General features: G+C 38.3%; 4 protein-coding genes across 4 annotated transcripts; 1 reads left to right on the forward strand and 3 right to left on the reverse strand.

The window, feature by feature from the left end:
- Nucleotides 1-693, reverse strand: LOC111206178 (the record flags this gene model as incomplete). Its single annotated transcript, XM_022702548.2, has 1 exon — nucleotides 1-693. A coding segment is annotated over one exon (678 nt), but the record flags the coding sequence as incomplete, so codon positions are not given.
- Nucleotides 694-9,451: 8,758 nt separating this feature from the next.
- LOC106401968 (photosystem II 5 kDa protein, chloroplastic) lies at nucleotides 9,452-10,064 on the forward strand. The gene has a single exon (XM_013842597.3). The coding sequence runs from the start codon at nucleotides 9,637-9,639 to the stop codon at nucleotides 9,949-9,951; it is 315 nt and encodes a 104-aa protein (XP_013698051.1). The 5' UTR covers nucleotides 9,452-9,636; the 3' UTR covers nucleotides 9,952-10,064.
- A 111-nt stretch (nucleotides 10,065-10,175) lies between these two features.
- On the reverse strand, nucleotides 10,176-11,411 carry LOC111206179. Its single transcript, XM_022702549.2, has one exon. It carries the CDS (start codon nucleotides 11,409-11,411, stop codon nucleotides 10,176-10,178), a length of 1,236 nt encoding a protein of 411 aa, XP_022558270.2.
- A 395-nt stretch (nucleotides 11,412-11,806) lies between these two features.
- Nucleotides 11,807-14,238, reverse strand: LOC111206180. The gene has a single exon (XM_048758850.1). It carries the CDS (start codon nucleotides 13,977-13,979, stop codon nucleotides 13,074-13,076), a length of 906 nt encoding a protein of 301 aa, XP_048614807.1. The 5' UTR covers nucleotides 13,980-14,238; the 3' UTR covers nucleotides 11,807-13,073.
- Nucleotides 14,239-20,588: the final 6,350 nt, after the last annotated feature.

A 20,588-nucleotide genomic window follows, 5' to 3' on the forward strand; every position in this document is an offset into this window, starting at 1 on the left:
ATCTCCGTGCGCTAGTTATTTCACGATACGTACGGGTTGGTTCTCTCTTTGGTGACGTCCTTCGGTAATTATCCCTTCGGTTTCGGCGTCGGTTCTGGTTCCCTCGTTGTCTGATGGTTTGATTTCGCCCCTCTGGTATTTCCTGAGTAGGTATTCTTGCAAATGTCTGCACTCCATCGTTGAGTGTCCGTTTCTTTTGTGGAACTCGCAATACCTCGTCGGGTCGTCTTCTCGGGACCACTTGTTCCAGGGTAATCTTGGTGGTCGTTGTGTGTCGCTGACATGGAAATTATGTGTCTTTCGATCCCCTTCTTCCCTCTTTCTTTCGCTTTCCGATCGATGTCGCGACTCGCGGCATTCTTCTTTCGCCTTGTCTTTTGTTATGGTTGTTTTGGTGGTTGCATGTTTTTTTGCCATGGCCTCCTTATCTTCCTCTAGTTCGATGAATAGGTTAGATCGGTCCAGTGCGTCTTCGAGCATTTGTTTTTTTTTTTTTTTGAGGTCTTCGCGCAACTTTGACTCATACCATAATGTGTTGATCAGGGCCGTGGTAGCTTTTTTATCTGGTACTTTCACGCGGGATACTATTGTTTTGAATCTTCCAATGAAGCTCCTGAGGGATTCGGTTCGTTCTTGGGAGAGGGTATAGAGATCTCCTTCCGACGCCCCATTTTCGATGTATATCGAGTAGTGTTAGAGGAAGGGCATAGATAGCTCCTGGTAGCTGTCGATTGAGCCGATTCAAGTCTTGAAAACCAGCTGAGGGCCTGTCTGCTGAGGTTCTCTACGAAGAGCTGGCAATATCCGGTGTCTTTTTCATCGATTGAAGTTGGTTCGTCCCATGGCTATGGTGAACGCGATCATGTACTGGCGGGGATCTGAGTTTCCATCGTAGGTTGGGAATCTTATTTTGCCTAGGTGTTTTATCGGTTTATTGTAGCTTATGGCGGTGAACGGGGAGTTTTGAGTTTCTTTCAGCACGCGGTCTATTTCTGGGGCCGCGCTTGGGGCCTGATGTACGCGGGAGTTTATGTCCTTCAGGGTCGCTTGTAATTCCTTTATCGCTTTTTCTCGGTCTGCATCCTCCGGATTATTTTGGTCTTGGTCAGGGGGCAGCACCGTTTGTCTCTGTGCTGGTGTTTTTGAGTCTCTGAAGAGGTTTCTTTGAATCTGGGCCGCGAGTTCCGCGGGTATGCGTCTGGTGTGTCGCTGGTTTGCTTGCTCTTCTTCTTGTTCTTGAGCGATGTCTGAGTCGTGGTCGTCGGTTCTTGCTCTTGCGTGGGTGAGGTCGTCTACTTTCTCGACTAGGGACCGGAGTATTGTCGCCAGGTCGGTATCAGGTATGTTTCTTTCTTCCGGGAGGAGAATCGGGGGTTCCATCGGACGGTCGGTCGTTTGGGTATGGAGCGCTGAGTCTTGCGTCTGCTCAGCGGGATGACTCTTTCGGGCGGTAGAGGGTGTCGTCACGGAAAGCATGGCGTCGACAGCGGCGTTGGTTGGTGGGCGCATGCTTCCGGGGTTTTTTTGGCTACTTTTCCCGATCTCAGTTGATCCGTCGGTTGCAGTGCTTGAGGGCTGTCGTTCGCCGTATTTCGAGGGCGGGGGTTCTGACGTAGAAGACATTGCTTTAATATTCGGGGGTTTTGCTGACTTCGTGCGTTAGAAACCTTTTAACCCCTCAGTGGGTGCCAATTGTTGAATCCTAAATCCGGTAACAAGGATTAAAGACTAAACAAAATTTAAGAGAGATTAGGAAAGGGTCAAAGGTTTCGTTTATTGAAGTGTTTAACAAAAGCCGAAAGGAAAAATACAAAGAAGAACTCGTCGTCGTAAAGACGAACTCAGATTATAACTCTCTCTTTTTTTTATCTCTCTAGCTCTGCTCTCTCTCTCCATGTCCTTCCCCTCTTCATTGAATGCTCTCCTCTATTTATATCGATTCTGATGCGCCTTTTCCGTCTCACAGTTGTTGTATGTCAGCGAGTTGGTGCGGCGCTCATTATCGCCCTATTGCTTGTGTAGGCTTCTCGTCTACGATCGGCGGTCGGTGCAGCCTATGTATCGTAGGCTCCTGTTCCTTGCATGTCGCCGCAGGTACCGCTCCCGGAATGGGCCTTTACGGGGCTTCTTATGTTCTGCTTAACTCGCGAATGGGCCAACGGCCCATCTTCCAACAGTAACCACATACAAATCCAATGTTCATAGAACACCGATTTGACTCACAATGATAAACTCCGACTACAAGTACGTAGCTCAACAAGTTGAGATTTTCCGGGAAAGTTCTAGAGAGAAAATGAGAGAAGAGAAAATACAACAATATTTTTCTCATTATTTTCTAACAAATTTTGCTCTGTTTATAAACGGAGTCAACCCATTCAGTTACGCAGTTGACCCGAACACTGACGTGGATTGCTGACTCGGCATCCTTCTTTTATTCTTCATTTTAACTATATCAAATCTCCCTTCTTTCGAAAACCTTGACCTCAAGGTTTAAAATTCGGAAACCTCTTCTCCAAGTCAAAGAGAAATTCCCATGTAGCTTCATCACTTGGTTCGTTAACCCATTTCACCAGCACTATAGTAGCAGGACGGTGCTGACGACGAACCATCTCCCTCTCCAAAATGCTCTCAGGTTCCTTAGAGATCATGTCTTGCCCCATGTTCGGTAATTCAGTAGAAACCAGCACATTACCCACCACTTCCTTAACCTCAATTTATACGCCACCTTCCCACAGCGACCAACAATCTCATAAAGCCCATAGTACTTTGGGGAAAACTTCTCATTAGAACGGTACACCACTGACTGTTGCCTATAAGGCTACTGCTTAACAAAGACATAATCACCAATGTTAAAGCTTCTCTCCGTTTGATGCTCATCAGCCACTTGTTTCATACGATGTTGAGCTCGCATCAGATGAAACTTCAACAACAAAATCATCTTGTCGCGCTCCTCCAATGATCTAGCCACGACATCAACTTTTGTTTCTCTCGGAAGATATGGCAAGTGTTGAGGTGGAGGCTGACCATAAACTGCTTCAAAAGGAGTCATTTGGATTGAAGTGTGAAAGTTGGAATTGTACCATAACTCAGCCAAAGCCAACCATTTGCTCCACAAATGCGGTCTTTGGTGAATAAAAATTTAGTTTATTGATGGGTTGGTCGGTCCAAACTTGATAAGGGTTATTTTTGGGCCACATCAGTTCTTTTCGTTTTACGATGAAAAACTTATATAACTTAAAAATGGTCGATGAGAAAACCATATATTTTGTGTGTCCAAGACTATAAAGTTATAAAAATATATTGTCACTTAATGTGATAAAGGTTTATGGTTAATTATAAGTTATTTATCATTAAAGAATCCATAAATTGTGTGTGTCTAAATTTACGTGAAAACAAAATTATTATTATTATTTTTTTTAAAAACAAAATTATTCAATAAAAACTTCTTTACATATTTAGCAAGATGATATCAACAGCCACATCATTAATCAAGGATGGTATCAATGAGAATAAGTGGACAAAATCACAGACTTGGTCACAAAATTTCAAATTAAATTAAACTATAAGGTGTTACAAATTAAATTCAACTTACCATATCCGTCTGCTTTAAACTTGTGTATCACAATATTTTTTTCATAAGAAGCTACTTGTAATTGAGATGCAAGAATAGAAAACCGACCATAAATTATTCCTTGTCCTCCGGTTCTATGGAAATTAAATCAACCATAAACCGACCATAAGTGATTACAAACAAAAAGTACCCAGTAATTCACATTTTGGTTTAATGTTCTTGAAAAAAAAATTGAAATAGATACTAATGCATCTTGAGATTAAAATTAATGTTGAAGAAAACTACATACTTATTTGATGAATCATGCAGTTTCTTAATTTGTAGGTTTAAGAAATTGAGATTGAAAGGTTTAATAAAGCTAGATTGAAAGTTAGGATCATCATTGAGAAATACCATCATTCATATATTTCTTTTTTTTGATATACTTTATCAATATAAAAGATCGACATATATTTGGTTTATAAAATTAAGTTAATGAACATGAAGTCCAACTAACAAATAAAAACTCAAATCTAAATTCAAATATCCAATGTGTGTATTTGTTACATTGTACAAGTTTCGCAATTCACACACATTAGAATGAGCAATCGCTTTAGAGTATCTGTGTCACTAAATCCCTAGACGTCCCTAGCCTTAACCAAAGCTAGAATGGGCACACTAATCCATCTAGATTACCTTAACAGTATCATGAGCAGTTGTGAAAAGTCTCTTCCAGAGATAAGAAACATGAGTCACTGTATCAACGGATCTAAACGCAAGATTTGCCACAGGCCTAGACGCATGGGCTGCTACCATTGTAATGGACCTCATCCAGAGCAGAGAAATCATGCTCTCTATTGATGATTGTATTCTTGTTGATTTTTTTTATTAGATTACCGTTATCAGTGAAGATGAAACTTATGTTCGAGAATAGTACACTATGGGATGAGATTAGGTTTGTACACTCAGTTTATGCCTATGTACTTTAACTCCCTGTTTCTATTTCAATTTCTTTTTGTAAAAATTGGTTCCTAATAATGAAAACCTTCTTTCATAAAAGAAACTTCATTAATGTTTCTCGTAGGCCGGCATCTTAGACAAAAATGGTAGGCTATGTTGTCTCTATGCATTGGCACCTGTACTTGCAAGGAGGCAAAAATAAAATAGAAAATCACTGATTTTCTGCACTCTCAGGCCACCTTGGAGACATCACGATACATGTGATTGTTGCCAATGAAGAGCGAGTTCATGAGGATGTGTGGGATACACTGCAACCGAGTGGTATAAGATTCACACATCTAAACTCCCACTTGAAACAAGCCAGCGACTTTGTTATATCTAGGAGATTGCAAGCTAGACAAGAGCCCATTCTGCCCCATTTACATTCTCCTGATAAGCGGTGATAAAGATTTTTCCTTGACTGTGGCTAGCCTAGAGCATACACGCTACAATACTATAATTGGATATGAAGGCGGGAGCTTATCAGATGCCATGAAATGTGTTGGGTATAAAGACTTTGATTTCAAAATGTTATCTGACTACTTCTGATACATGGAGTCGGAAGAAGCTGGAAAGTGACGACGGAAACTTATATGATATTGCGTTTTTGTTATGGAGATTAGACAAAACTTTGGAAATAAAAATAAAAAACAATCATAACATGTCTAAATGGTTTTGGGCATCATTAAAATATATAGAGAATCTATAAGGAATGCATGCTCAGTAATTAACATTTTTTGGTAAAACAAAAAAAACTTGAGATGAAAATTTTAAGAAAAATTAGAAATTTAGATAGTTGAAATGAAAAATACTCGATGAAGAAAAAAATTCAATCGATTGTTTTTGCTTTTGCTTTGTAAAAAACCATGTCATGGCCAATGGGTACAGAAATTCGTGGTCATGCTACTTGTGATTTAGTATATAAAACTAGGTAGTAATCCGCGCTTTGCGCGGAATGAGATTATTAATTTGGTTATTTTTCAGAGAAGAATACATTAGATTTGTTCAATCTGGATATCGATTCGGTTTCGGGTTGGATTATTTTTTGGTTTTTAATTTCCTAAAATATAACTATCATTCTAAATCTATATTTATTTTGGTTTTTTCGGTTAAAATGCTTTAGGTTTTTGTTTGTTTGGTTATAAACAGAAACTATTATTATTTGTTTGATTTCATGTTATATGAATTTTATACAATCCTAATGTCTGAATAAAATGAAGCCATTGTCGGCTATACCGACCCATCAAAAAAATTTGTAGCTGCTAAAGGATAATTCTCTACTTCAATGGCTCCTGTTTCTAAGGTATAAAATGTACTTATAATATTTCTTTAATAAAAATATAGAATATCCTAAGTTTAAATTGCTTAGAGTACATAGACAAATGAAGAATTTAAAACATTCAAAACTGCAGGAAGATGATAATCAGTGAAAGTTCCAATGAATTTATTGTCTTTAGACAAAAGAAAAGAATGATTCATATTTTTTTTCTCTTAATCACAATGTACAGTTAGTTATTTATTGAACCATAAACAATAACAGTACAATATTTCAATTTATATGGTTTAAAATTTTAATTGATCTGAAATTTTAACAAATTAATATGAAAAGATGTGTTTGCTGTTCGTTTCCATGTGTTATTCGACATGACATTTTGGGCTTGATATAAAATAAGCAGGCTTATATTCAAAGTGGCATTATCTGTTAGTAAACTTTATTAGTTATTTGAGAAAACAAATAGGTTTCATAACAAAATACAAAAAACATCTGAAACACACATCGAGTTTGTTAGTATATATACAAAAATAAGGAATAAAACTTGGTATAATATTCTTACTTTGAGTTGAAGTACTATATCAGTATCAAATAAAATTTGGGAACCACCTTCTAAGTTTGTTACATAATTGAAGCAACTATTTAAGATAAATCAATATTAAAAAGACTAACCAAAATCTACGAATACCAAAGAATAGAAATTATTATTGCTTACCTTCTCCCCCACTCAATTAGCCATATACTTAGAACAAACAAACACAACATTTGCAGTTGTCGAACGCAATAATTCATTTAACTTACGGGCTATACTTCCATGCGGAACACACTTGATATGAATGTACCTACTATTTAAAAAAATGATTTGTCAATACTAAAATATTCTATGGAAGCATTGAAAGTTAAAAGATGTAATTAGAAAATGTTTAAACTCGAGATTTATAAATGAGAACTCCATCGAATAAAGCATGGTACTGTAATTGTTGCCAGGTTAAACAATCTCAGTAGCTTGAAGTTGTCCTACTCCACCCAACGCCCCACATAGATCTACATAAGAAAATAATAAGGGTATAAATCTGCTTAGATATACTTAAGACGATTAGTTAACAATCACACAAATTATCTAAACAACAATACATGTGCATAAGGGATTAAACAATAGTTCACTTACCAACATAGTACATAGGATGGTAAAGACCCCATACAATTAAAATAAAAAGATATTCAAAACTTAAATATATGAAAACGAAAGCATTTCAGTTTATATAATTTAGTAAGAGATAGTTTAAGGGACACTCATGTTAGAGACGATTAAAATCATCTCAATCGTTAGGCCACCAACAGCAGAATACTGATTTCACAAACGATGATCTTCACCCTAATTATCTCATTGACTTGAGTCTTATATAGGTTGAATATACCTAATTTGATATCAATAATATCTTCAAAAAATATAACATTAAGCGGCATATATATTTACCTTGACAGTCACTCATTAATATAAATATTTCCATAAAATAAAACTTCGAAATATATACCAATTAATATCATAAATTTACCTTCACAATCATTCACCACAATAAATATTTTCAAAACATTCTTCTTATGTGTAAATACCAAATGTAATTGTTATTCAAAACCCACACTCTCGGTTTAATTCGGTCTGTGTAAACCCGTCAATTTTATCAGCTTAATTAACATGTTTTTATATCAACTTACATTATAAACCATAATACTATCAAGAAATGGATCCATTGTTCCTATTCACCTAAAAATAAATAAATTATTATATACATATTATGGTGAGAAACACGTTCCTCTTACGTGCATGGATATACAAAAACATAAACGATAAACAAAATGGCCAACATCAACCAAATCTGGTCTAGGATCATATGCAGTGACACTGTTTGATTCTTCTTTCTAGGCTATGGATAAAGAACGTCTCTGCCTGCCAAAAGTTGTTTCTCCTTCTTTCAGTATTGGGTTGTTCTGTTCAAAAGAGATAGCGAATCTCCTTGTACCAGACGCAGAAGAGAGGAGTAACCGTGTCATTATTGCTTCAAGACTGGAAGTATATCAGATATAGACGTAAGAACTGCTAAAAATACAATGCAGGTCTTTGAAGGATCATTGGCTCTTGTAGATACTCTTAAAATTTTGTGAAACACGTTGTATATATAGCATTTATGTGTATAAATCAATTACTATGTAGTCTCTGCTCTGATGTTTTCCTCTACACAAGAGTTATTATTCAGCATCAAAATCAGGTTCTGGAGGCTTTTGCAGATTCAACAACCTCTTTGAACTCTCTGTGCTCCTTAATCTAGAAGAAGACTTGTAAACACTGGAGTCATGTCGTCTTCCTCCTCAGCATCATCATACTCATCTTCATAACCCATCTCGTCTTCCTCTTCTTTAATTCATCTCAGCTCAGCGGTTTTCCTTCTTAAATGTTCCAAGCAGCTTCGATGAAGGAAGAAGCCCAAGTTCTCCATTGCTGAGAGTAAAGCCTAAAAGTCTGTTCAACCTGTCGGCTATGAAGTCTCCTAAACTGACTTGCTACAAACTTGAGCTCTTCAACTTCAAGGGCAAAAGCCTCTACTTCAGCCAAAGCCTTGATTGTTCTTGTGGAAAAAGGTAAATTTGAGCCTGCTTTGCGTCTCCAATTTGCTTCTCATGAACTTTATCACTATGGAAACTCACCAAAACTTTGAGAGATTGATACGCCATTAGAAAACTTGTACTCGTTTTTTTTTTAATATGCAAACTTGGAAAGTCTTTTTCTTTTAAAAACTGGTTTTAGGTGATGGTGCGCGTCATCTTTCGCGCGACACATATCATAAAAACAGAGAGAACGAACGAATCTGAAGTAGTTACGTATAAGCTTTTGTCTCTTCTTCTTCCTCTATGACTCTGCTTTTCACTTTCACTACCTTCTTTAGCTCACCATCTCCGTGATCCTCTGCTCCATCGCCGCATCCAATTCCCAACCGCCGAGTACTCATCACCGGAAACTACTGCCACGACGTCCTGATCCAAAATGGATCCATCGTAGCCGAAACCCTCGGCGCGCCCTCTTTCATCTCCAACATCATGGACTCCTCCTCCGTCTCATGCCATCTCGTCTCCAAAGTCAGAACCGACTTCAGATACGACGTAACCCACTCCCCGATCGTGTCTCCGGAGAGAAAGACCACATCTTTCGAGAGGGGATGATGAGTTCAGGTAATGTCCTAACTAAGTAAACACGTCTTGAGAGTTTACGTAATGTCCTAAGTTGTAAAAATAAAAGGAAACAATTTATTTAGAAGCTCTATGAAAGTGACACGTCAGCGAAATTTTTTTTAAGTTATTATGAGAGCGCCACGTGGCAACGGTAGTGTGAATGCATTAAAGTCAATGCTTCTTTTTTAATATATAAAGGGATATTTTAAATGTTTGTAATTAAATAATAAATTAATGAAAAAGCAAGAAAAATTCATTGCAAAAATATTAATGTGTTGGGCTTTATTGTTGTTGTATTGATTAAATTTTGTCATACCCAAAAAATCTGATCCCATATGCGGGCTTGACAACAAAGACCACCTTTTGCTAGAGTACCGTACCTCTCACCCTTTCACAGTTCTCCTCAACAAAGATAAGAGTATGACACGTGGCAACAAACGAGATGCGCAAAAATCATATATGGATACGGAATGGATCATTTCTAAAGGCAACGCTTTCCACAGACTCAAACTTCTTAAAACACCATCTCACAAGCATTGCCCGAGAGAGAGAAGAATCAAAAACGTAGAATCAAATCAATTATTAAGCAATGGCATCGATGACCATGACAGCCACATTCCTCCCTGCCGTCGCTAAGCTCCCCTCAACCACCGGCGGACGAAGGCTCTCGGTGATCAGAGCTTCAACGAGCGACAACACAACCAGCTTACAAGTCAAGGAGACACAGAACAGCACCACGATGAGGAGGGATCTCATGTTCACAGCTGCTGCTGCGGCCGTTTGTTCCTTGGCTAAGGTAGCCATGGCAGACGAGGAGGAGCCCAAACGAGGGACAGATGCAGCTAAGAAGAAGTACGCTCAAGTTTGTGTCACAATGCCGACAGCCAAGATCTGTCGCTACTGATTCAACAATCCATCTTTCATGCCTCTCTCTCTCTATCTTTCTAATATTTCGGTTAAATTTTCTCAAACTTTGTTTGTAATCATGTACTAAATCAATTTCATATTTTGCTACTAGATTTTCGAATATAAACCAAACTTGACAAAAAGCATTGCATAGTGTCTACAATAAAGTTGCTGAAAACTAGAATAAAGCCTAGTACAATACTTATTCAAAGTGAACACAAGCTAAGAGGAGATATTGGCTTTAACCACCTGCATACGTATAGACAAACCTCTCTCATCCCACGTAGTATCCCCAAACACAGCTCCCGTCTTATCACGAACAACGCATTCACCTCTCTCTCCAGGTTTGAACGAACAGCCTCTCGATGTCATCAGAGGAACACTCAACACGTTTCTGTTGATCCCACGTGGAACAAAAAGCACATCCCTGATCGTCGTCGTCTTCTTCTTCCCTCCCTTCATCACAATCTTCACATCTCCTCTTCCTTCCGCCACGATAACAGTTCCGTCCACCAAACCAACCTTAGCCTTCTGCGTTCTGTCTAGACTGGTGAAAAGCTTCTCATGCGGAGTCATGTTGCTCGTGGCGTGGCCGTATATCATCCACATATCCTCATCGTATGTGAAGGCACCCAACTCTAACTTCGCCAGCAATATGTAGTCAACTACCAGTTCTGTCTGATTCTGAGCTTCAGTCCCGGCCCGTCTGAAGCAGTGTCTTCCATAAATCCCTTGTTTAACACCCCAGTCCCCTTCCTTAGGGATGGAATGACACTCTTCAAGGTTATGATCTTCCTTGTAGCACACGTCACACCATTTGCCAATACCAAACATAGCTTTAAGCCTGTTTCGCTTAATCTCTTGATGAACATATTCATCTGGCATCGCATCAAATCTACGAAAAAACTCAGCGAGGCTCTCGAGATTCATCGTCTTCAGATCCATTAGCTCTTCAATCACAGGAGCAGCTTCCTTGTACGACCCCGAGAGCGATCCCAAAACCTTCTTCACAACCTCGTAATCAGATTTCTGCAACTCTTCAACGATTCTCGAAACCCTAGCGAAGTAGGAAACGATCGATTCCTTTTCGCACATGCTAAGTTCCTCGAATTGGTTCTCTAGCCTACGGAGTTTCGCTTCTTCGTTACCTTTCTCGAGCGAATCCCAAAGCTCCTTGGCCGAAGCAGCCGTGATGGTCTTCCTGAAAGACGAATCCGGGAGAGAGGCTTGCAGTATCTTCAGCGCTTTGATGTCTCTCATCACGCGGTTTCTCCAGTGAGCGAGATCCGCGACTTTGATCGTCGCCGCTAACTCTGGAATCTTCGTAGGATCGGGAGAGAGTCCGTTTTCAACAACGTCCCAGAGACCTTTCTCCACGAGTGTTGTTTTCGCGGTGGGAGCCCACGTTTCGTAGTTTAGGTCATCGGAAACACCGTCTTGTGCATTCGCCGCCGCCATAGCCGTCGTAACCGTCAGGGTTTCCCAAAACTTTTGTTTGTATCTGTATATTCTCTTGGAGAGAGCGAATCGCAATACACGCGTCGCTTACTATTTATACAATGACATTAAACCAAATCGTAAACCCTCTTTCGGTGTAGGAGGCATTTCAAGATAAGCTCGGGATCTCGATTCGGTTTATCTTAACTGGAGAGGATATTTTCGGTTTAGATTCACCTCTAGCCCTGAGCGGGGTTCTATTCGGATTTCAAATTTTAAAATTTTTGGTTTTTCCAAATTTTGGTGGAATTCAGTTCAATTTGGCATTATAATGTCTCTAATAAAATCTTTGAAGCTATTAAAAACTGAAAAGTATCTATGTTAATAAAATTGTCAAACTATTTAAATCAGATAAAATATTTGAATTTACAAAAAAAAAAAAAAAACTGGTATAAAAACTGTCGAAATCTTCAAATATTTTCAAATTTTAGTTTGGATTTCGATTACAATAGGTTCTCCAAAATACTCAATAGGCCTGGGCGTTCGGTTCGGTTCCGGTTCGGTTCTCGGTTTTTCGGTTATAAAAATATATGAACCATTCGGTTATCTATGAAATTCAGTTCGGATCCGGTTCGTTTCTTTTCGGTTTCGGGTCGGTTCAGATAACAATTATAAGAACCGACTAATTTCCAATAAATTTGTGGTTTCAATTCAGTTACGGTTCGGTTCCGGTTTTTTTGGGTTAATTTTGGATGATTCGGGGTAAAAAACAATTTATTGGAGATTTTTTGGATATAAATAGGGTGTAATTTGGATAAATTTTATTATTTTGGATAAAAACTATTCGGGTAATTCGGTTCTTTAGGATAATTTGGATAATTTAAAATACTCTAGATAAAAAAAAATATTCGAGTATTTCGATTTTTTTGGATAGTTCGGTATATAAGTAGTGAGTTTTGAATATTTAGTATTTTTAATACTGAATATAATTAATATTTTTAGGTATATAAATTTTATTTCGGATATTCGGATACCCATTCGGTTTTCGGTTCGGTTTCGGTTTTTCGGTTATAGAAATATAGGAACCGTTCGGTTATCTTTGAACTTTGGTTCGGTTTCCGATTCGGTTCGGTTCCGGTTCGATTTTCGGTTTCTATGCCCATGCCTAATACTCAATATCAAAGTATAAACATTACCGAATCATTCGGGTATTTCTTTTTATCAGAAAAAAAAAATTCCTACCGGATTCCTATTTTGTTGGGCTCGAATTAAGTTTAGAATTCGGTTAAATGCCAAGCCTATTCACTCTTTGAATTCGGTTGATACGGAGTTTTCGAAATCAAATACGGGTTGGTCTGGTTTAGTTTAAATGGGTTGATCCGATTTAAGTTATTAAACCTTACACCGCACGCAAGTAATTCTCTCCAACGATGGTCACAAGAGTTTTGTTGATTGTTTAAACTTGGGATTAACCACACCAAGAAAAATGTTTGGAAACTAGATTAATACCAAAGCCGTCCAAGGATTAAAAGACAACACAGACTGATTCATACTACTGCAGTAGCAAACTAGCAATAAAACGACCAAACTGAAAACATGATAACACCAAACCAAAAGAGAAAACAACACATACGTCCACCTTTCGAGTTACGTTCAGTACCAAAGTGCAAAGCATAGAGCTAACTAAGAGGTGAGATTACCTTCTTCAACCACATTCAAACGCAGAGCTGGTCCTCTCTCATCCCACACAGGCTCCCCAAACACCGCCCCAGTTCGGTCGTGGAAGGTGCATTTCTTTGGTTCCATTCTTGCTGAATAGCCTCTTGCGGTCAACTGATCAAGACTCAGCACGTTTTCTTTCAACCCAGGAACGAAAAGCACGTTCTTCATCGTCTTCTTCTTCTTCCCATCCTTCATCACAATCTTCACATCTCCTCTTCCTTCCACTCTGAGAACTTTTCCGTCTGATAATCCAACATACGCTTTATGTGCTCTGTCTAAAGCAGAGAAGTACTTGTCGTTTGGAGTCATATGGTTCGTGGTACCACAGGGGTGTACCATCCACACATCCTCATCACAAGTTCCATCACCTAAAGCTTCCTCTGCGTGCATCAAGTACTCAACTTCAACTTCCTCCACTTGCTGCTCCTGATTCTTTCCCTTGCAGTCTCTCGCATAGTGCCCTCGTTCTCCACACTGAAAGCACTTACCACGCCTTGCTCCACTCGAACTCCCGTTTCTAGGGTTGTAATAACAATCCTCCTCGTTGTGGTTCCTCTTCTTGCACATACCACACCACTTGCCACGCTTCGAGTCAAGACTCACACCCTTCACCATCAGAAGGCAAACCTCCTCGGATACAAAATCATAAAAATCGAAAAAATCAGGAAGACTTTCAAGAGGCATGTTCTCCATAATCTCCGCGTTCTCTTCCAAACACGGGGCTGCGATCTTATACGGCATCTTGAGCGAACTCAGCACCTTCATGTTAACCTCGTACTTGGATTTCACTCTGTTCAAACGACTCATATCTTCGAGGATCACCGTAACTCTATCAACGTAGGATTCAATCGCCTCTCCTTCATTCATGCTGAGTTCTTCCAACTGCTTCTCTAACCGAACTAGCTCCACCGCTTTGTTACCGTTTTTGAGCAAATCCCAAGCGTCTTTTATAACGCCCCGACCGCCCACGGCTAATGGGCCACCCACGCCCGCTCTCTCGGCCTGTGGGCCCCATCTTGTCTGACGGTCGGTCCGTTAATTTTTCCAAGGCTCGAAATCATTGTTTACTGACCCCCGACATTTTTCCGTGCTTTGGCCTCACTCGCACGCTATCGCGAATCATTTCCCGATAGGTCACCCATCCTTCCACTACTCCAGCTCAAGCACGCTTAACTTTGGAGTTCTTTCAGGATGTGCTCCGAAAAAGGTAAGTCAACTTTGGTGGCATAGGTAGCCAAATCAATTATCTTAAGCCTTTTCACATATCACAACTCGGGATGTTACAATTCACCCCCTCTCAAAGAACGCAACGTCCTCGTTGCGGCCCACGACAGGTCTCAAGACGCCTCTCGGGTCAGAACCGAGATGGCTAACCAGCTCTGATACCACTTATAACGCTCCGACCGCCCACGGCTAATGGGCCACCCACGCCCGCTCTCTCGGCCCGTGGGCCTCATCCTGTCTGACGGTCGGTCCGTTAATTTTTCCAAGTCTCGAAATCATTGTTTACTGACCCTGCAATCACCACCCGATCTTTTCCCGTGTTTTGGCCTCACTCGCACGCTATCGCGAATCACTTCCCGATAGGTCACCCATCCTTCCACTACTCCAGTTCAAGCACACTTAACTCTGGAGTTCTTTCAGGATGTGATCCGAAAAAGGTAAGTCAACTTTGGTGACATAGGTAGCCAAATAAATTCTCTTAAGCTTTTTCACATATCACAACTCGGGATGTTACATCGGGATGTTACATCTTTGGCCGAAGAGGCAGAGAGAGTCTTCCTGAAGGCAGAGTTCGGAAGAGATGGTTGAATTACCTGAAGCGCTTTGGTGTCTTTCACCACGAGATCTCTCCATTTCGAAAGCTCCAGGTTGAATCGTCGCTGATAGCTTTGGATTCTTCAATGGATCCGGTGGCACTCCGTTTTCGACGACCTCCCAAAGTCCTTTCTGGATCAGTGTGGTTTTGGTGGATGGAGCCCAGGTTTCGAAGTTCAGTTCGCCGGAGATCTTCTTCGTCGATGCAGCCAAAGCCGTAACAGTTAGGGTTTTTAAAACTTTGGAGAGAATGAATAGACAAACTATTAGCGGAAGACTTTCTATTTTATATTCAGTGGGCATTTACATCGTAACCGTAGACCCTAACTTTCATTTTGAAATCCAATGAAACGTTTCAAATTTCAAAAACGGTTTTGGTTCAGTTTTAACGTAGTTGGAGAACTTGAGTGTGTTTGGTCAAGCATTCCGGTTTGGTTCGGTTCGAGGAGATGTGTTGTTAATTAATAATCCGATTAAAATCTGTTTATTATACAGATTATCTATTAAATTTGTGTGGGTGTCCGGCTAGAGGCGTCCGGCCCTTCTTCTTTGATCATGGCTAGTGAAAAGAAAGATCAGCCATCGTGTTGTAGTCCATAAACACATGTGGCCGAGGTCCATGACCTAATATGCGTGATATGGTCCACGGCAAGAAAGGTCATGGGACGCCATCATATATTAAGATAGGACTCCAAAGACTAATGAATGTAGCATTGCCAAAGGCAAGAAGAGTCGATGGTCATGTATGAGGTCCATGAGTGTATTTGGCTGCAGAGCCATAGTTCAATGAGATCGTAAAACTTATTACAGCAATAATCATTGATCACATCTTGATCTTAGACACTCATGAGACAAGTTATAAACATGTATAGGCGAGATCTATGACTCAACATGAATCGATCAGATTAGAGTGTGGTTGATATACATCCGTGTAAAAAAGATGCACCGGGACATAGACTTATGACTTGAGATTACAAGTTCATGGCACCATGCTCAGCATGTATATTGTCTGTAAGTTTGACCGACCAAATTAAGAGTAGTCGACAGCAAAGATTCACTTATTGACCATGCTCACACGATGTCATAAGACATGAGAAAAGACCGGAGAGGTCAAAGTAATCCAGTTACGGTTCAGTAATAAACTTGGCCGATTTGTTTACTTCCTACCTGCACGTTCAGGAAGCTCACGCATCAGATGCGTAGGCTGAAGAACTTCCACTGAGGTTCACATCAGGGGGAGTAGTACGTGTTGTACTCTTTTTCCTTCATCATGGTTTTGTCCCACTGGGTTTTTCTGATAAGATTTTAATGAGGCAACATTAAGCGTATTACAATCCCTGAATGGTTATGGCATCCAAGGGGGAATGTTATAAATCAATTAGTGGACGTCCATAACCGGCCCAAACCCTAGAGAGAGAGACGGTCCAAACCCTAGAGAGAGAGGCGGTGGCCGCGGCATAGAGAGAGAGGGAAAGTCGGCTAGAGACTTTCATTCTTCTAGTTTTCCTATTTTATCTATGTTTATGATTTGTAATCTTTCCATTTATCTCTCATGTAACCCTTATATAAAGGGATCTCTTATTTATTAATAAAACACAGAAATATTCAAACCTAAAAACATTCGTTTTACAACAACTCATTATCTTTTCCACCTTATTTAACAATATCAAATCTACTATCAAACTTGAAGATAACCTAAGCAGTGATATTGAGTGGCATTTACATCGTAACCGTAAACCCTTTTGAAATCCAATAAAACGTTTCAAATTTCGAAAGGGTTTTGGTTCAGTTTTAAGGAAATTGGAGAAACCAAGTGTGTTTGGTCAAACATTCGGTTCGGTTCGAGGAGATGCCTTATAGATTAATATATCCGATTAAACTTAAATACACTGGTGAACTTGGCTAATAATAATATGAGGTTTTTTTAATTGGTTACTAGGATGAGAAAATTTATATGAAAATTATTTTAAAAATATCGTATAGAAAAAAATTTATATTATTGATCGAATTAATATATTTGGCACTTAAACAATTTTTTAAAAAAAAAAATTTAATTACATAATTTGTTTACTAATGAACTGATCCCATTTTTAAAAATATTTTAGGTCAAAAATTTATTTATCGCATAAAAACCTAACGTTTAGGCCGAAGAATCTCATGCCTACTATTTGGTTACAATGAAACTATGTCATCTCGGTTTTATATCATGATTTAGCAATTTAAAAATTAATTATGGTTATGAGAAGTTTACGTTCACGTGCCAATCCTATCTATCTTCGATATTTATCTCTTTTTGTGTCATTTTGGCTATTGCTTGATATAAATATTGATTTTCGAGTTTATTCTCATTTCTTTCTTTTATTTTGGTATGAGATTTAGAAAATGTTTAAGATTCAAAATTATTGAAGAGATACATACTTAGGTTAAGATCTGCGCCTTGTGCAGAATAAATATTTATTTTATATTTTTCTGCATAATATGAAATAATAAAATAATAATTATATATTAAATAACTAACAAATCAGTTACTATTATGAAATAAATATGCTTGCACATATAAATCAAATGACCGCTCTTGTTTATTCGCAATCATTTTAGAATAAATAAATCAAAACACAATCTTATCTATCGTATATAATATATAATTAAATTTAAACGATACGAAGTATATATATATTAACATAAACACCTATTAAAATAAAATCATTTATTTATTTGATTTTATTATCATTGTATCTTATTATAGAAAACAATTTAAAAATTGATCACAAAAGTTTATGCGAGACTTTAACAGTTTTAATAATTTATACTCGTTTTGAAAAATTTAAAATACAACATATACAAAAAAAATCTAAATTTTTAATATATGATTAATGTAATTGTGTAATTTATTTTAATAGTAAATAATTAAACAAAAATGATAGAAAGCATACATATTATTAGCAATTCTTCTAATTAAAATCATTAATTACTATATATATCATAATCACATTAGTTAATTCCATAGGTTTTATTTAAGGAAATAATATATAATAAATAGACATCTTGATTTAGTTAATATCATATGATATCAGTTGATATTAAATGTTTCTAGTGAGATATAAAAATCGAATTGGACCAACATGTTTTTCAATTTCAATGTGATGCTGACACGTATGATTAATTAACTACCTAATTGATTGACACATAAGCAATAAACCTTTTTTAATTATTACAAAATTGAGGTTACATCTTTTCAAATGTTCCTTAATTGATATATAGAGGATGGTTCGTATGTAACTAGGAGTCTAGGACTAGTTATTCTTGTGAAAAGTTCAATGTAGTTAAGCCTGGTTCAACGAACAAATTGATCCGGTTGATTTAACCCAACGCCACACGCGCGAGTTTCCCTCTCTACTGATGGTCAACAAGAATTTCGCTGGTTTTGACTTGTGATTTAGGACTAAGACGCCAAGGTTCCAAAAATATTCGATGCATTTGAATGATTGATTAACAGTCGCATTTGAATGATGCTTAAGCAGTGGTTGAGATTTGATCCAGCACATCTACAAACTTGGTTTACTCCAAAGACCTAATGATATTTGGAATTTGTCACAAGGGTCACAACATACACTAGAGTGATCTAAATTGTTTTCTTTAAAACTAGATTAATGTCGATAAACTATGAGACCGGACTAACCCATTACCGCAACACTCATGTATGCATTAGCCTTCTAATCACCTGCAAACTCATAGAGAAATCTCTCTTTACAAATTAACTTCTAAGTTAAGTTGTTGAACTTTGCTAGTAAAACTAGAATAGTCTAGCATCTAGAGGTATTGTGGACTAGTGATGGTTGTTAAACTCTAGAGGTCTTAATGTCAGTGTATAGTAAGTAACAAATCTACTATAAGAGTGCATGTGCAAGAGAGTGTGAGGTATGAGAGTATGGTTTCAACAATGAAGTTTCTCTCATCTCTCTAAATCATTTCATCAAACCGAGAATCAAAAACAAAGAGGAGAATGATAATGGAAATCTGATTCAAATGAAAAGTTCAACACTTTTGACTACAAAGAAAGTTGATGATAGCTCATAAGATAATTACTAAGATTACTGATTATAAAACACACAAAGACTAAAACTCAAGCCCAAAGACTTAGTCTAAATTGCCAAGTTTTCCAGCTTATTTAAAAATATCAAGTCTACTATAAAACTTGAAGATAAACTCAGCACCGAGATTACATTCACAGAAGAGATGGTTCAATATCAAAGAAAAGTTTTAAACTTTCAATTCTAAATTGCCAAATTTTCCAGCTTATTTAACAATATCAAGTCTACTATAAAACTTGAAGACAGACTCAGCACCAAGATTACATTCACACAACCTTGAACCTCATGAAAAAGCCTCTCTTTTCATCCCACCAAGCTTCACCAAACAATGTTCCAGTCGCCCGATCCCTAATAGTAATCAGCTTCGGTCCCATCTTAACAACATATCCACATTAATTCATCTGGCCAACACTCAAAACGCTTACCACAATCCCCGGAACGTAAAGCACATCCTTGATCGTCTTCATCTTCCCTTTCCCTTGTCACGGTCCTCACATCTCCTATCCCTTGTGCCTCGACAGTATTCCCGTTGATGAACGTTACCTTGTCTCTCTTTGTCTTATCCAGCGTAATGAAATACTTCTCGTTGGGAGTCATATGGTTGGTGGTGTTGGTGTATATATACCATCCACATGTCCGCATCGAATGACACATCAGGCGCTTGTTCTAGCATCTCCCAGAGTTCCTTGGCCGAAGTAGCGGAAAAGGTCTTCTTGAAAATCGAGTCCGTGAGAGAAGACTGCAGTATCTCGAGAGCTTTCATGTCCTGTCTCACGAGATCTCTCCATCTGCAAAGCTCGTCGAAATCAAGAGTCGCTGCTGGGTCTGGATCCCTGGATGGATGCGGCAGGACTCCGTTCTCGACGACGTCCCAAAGTCCTTCGTTCCTTAGGGTGATTCTCATCATCAACGACCAGGCTCCAAAGTTTAGCTCATCGGTAATGAGTTCGTGTAGAGACGGTGTTCTCGCGGTAGCCATAGGTGCTTTCTTTAGTCTTGGAGAGCCCCCAAGGTGGCATTATTTCAAACCCTAAATCCTAGTACAAATTTGAAATTTGAATTCTTATTTGGGCGGCCATTACCGGATAAACTACTGTACTAGGATAAAACCTGCGTCTTGTGCATGGCGAATGTATATGAAAATTATTTAAAAAATATCGTATAAAAAAATTAAAATTTATATTCTTGATCAAGCGGGAGAAGCTGGTGCTTCGAGCCGCCACTAAATTATCAATAATACCGGCCACAAAATTACATAAATATTCAATATCTCAACTGGTAAAGCATAATTTTAGTGCATATGAGCTGAGGAGTTCTACATAACCTATTGACATTTTTTAAATTTCTTTTCTTCTTATACAAGTAAATATAAAAAGGCCTCATTTTTAGATTTGCTTCCAGCTCAATAATTACTAGAACCGACTCTGGTTCTTGTTATGTAATTAATTTGTGTAAGTTTCAATACTTATCGTCGTTTCAATTGTTGCGTTTTGATTAGTTGTACGATACAAACGTTGTATACCCCAGTTCTGGATCAACAGACTCGGTCCGGTTTTTGGTTAGTTGA

Source organism: Brassica napus, chromosome C5, assembly GCF_020379485.1.
Source record: "Brassica napus cultivar Da-Ae chromosome C5, Da-Ae, whole genome shotgun sequence".
In the NCBI taxonomy this organism is placed as follows: Eukaryota; Viridiplantae; Streptophyta; class Magnoliopsida; order Brassicales; family Brassicaceae; genus Brassica; species Brassica napus.

Bases quoted from the DNA above. Each gene is read 5' to 3' on its own strand.
- LOC106401968 (XM_013842597.3), top strand. From the start codon at position 9,637: ATGGCATCGATGACCATGACAGCCACATTCCTCCCTGCCGTCGCTAAG.
- LOC111206179 (XM_022702549.2), bottom strand. From the start codon at position 11,411: ATGGCGGCGGCGAATGCACAAGACGGTGTTTCCGATGACCTAAACTAC.
- LOC111206180 (XM_048758850.1), bottom strand. From the start codon at position 13,979: ATGAATGAAGGAGAGGCGATTGAATCCTACGTTGATAGAGTTACGGTG.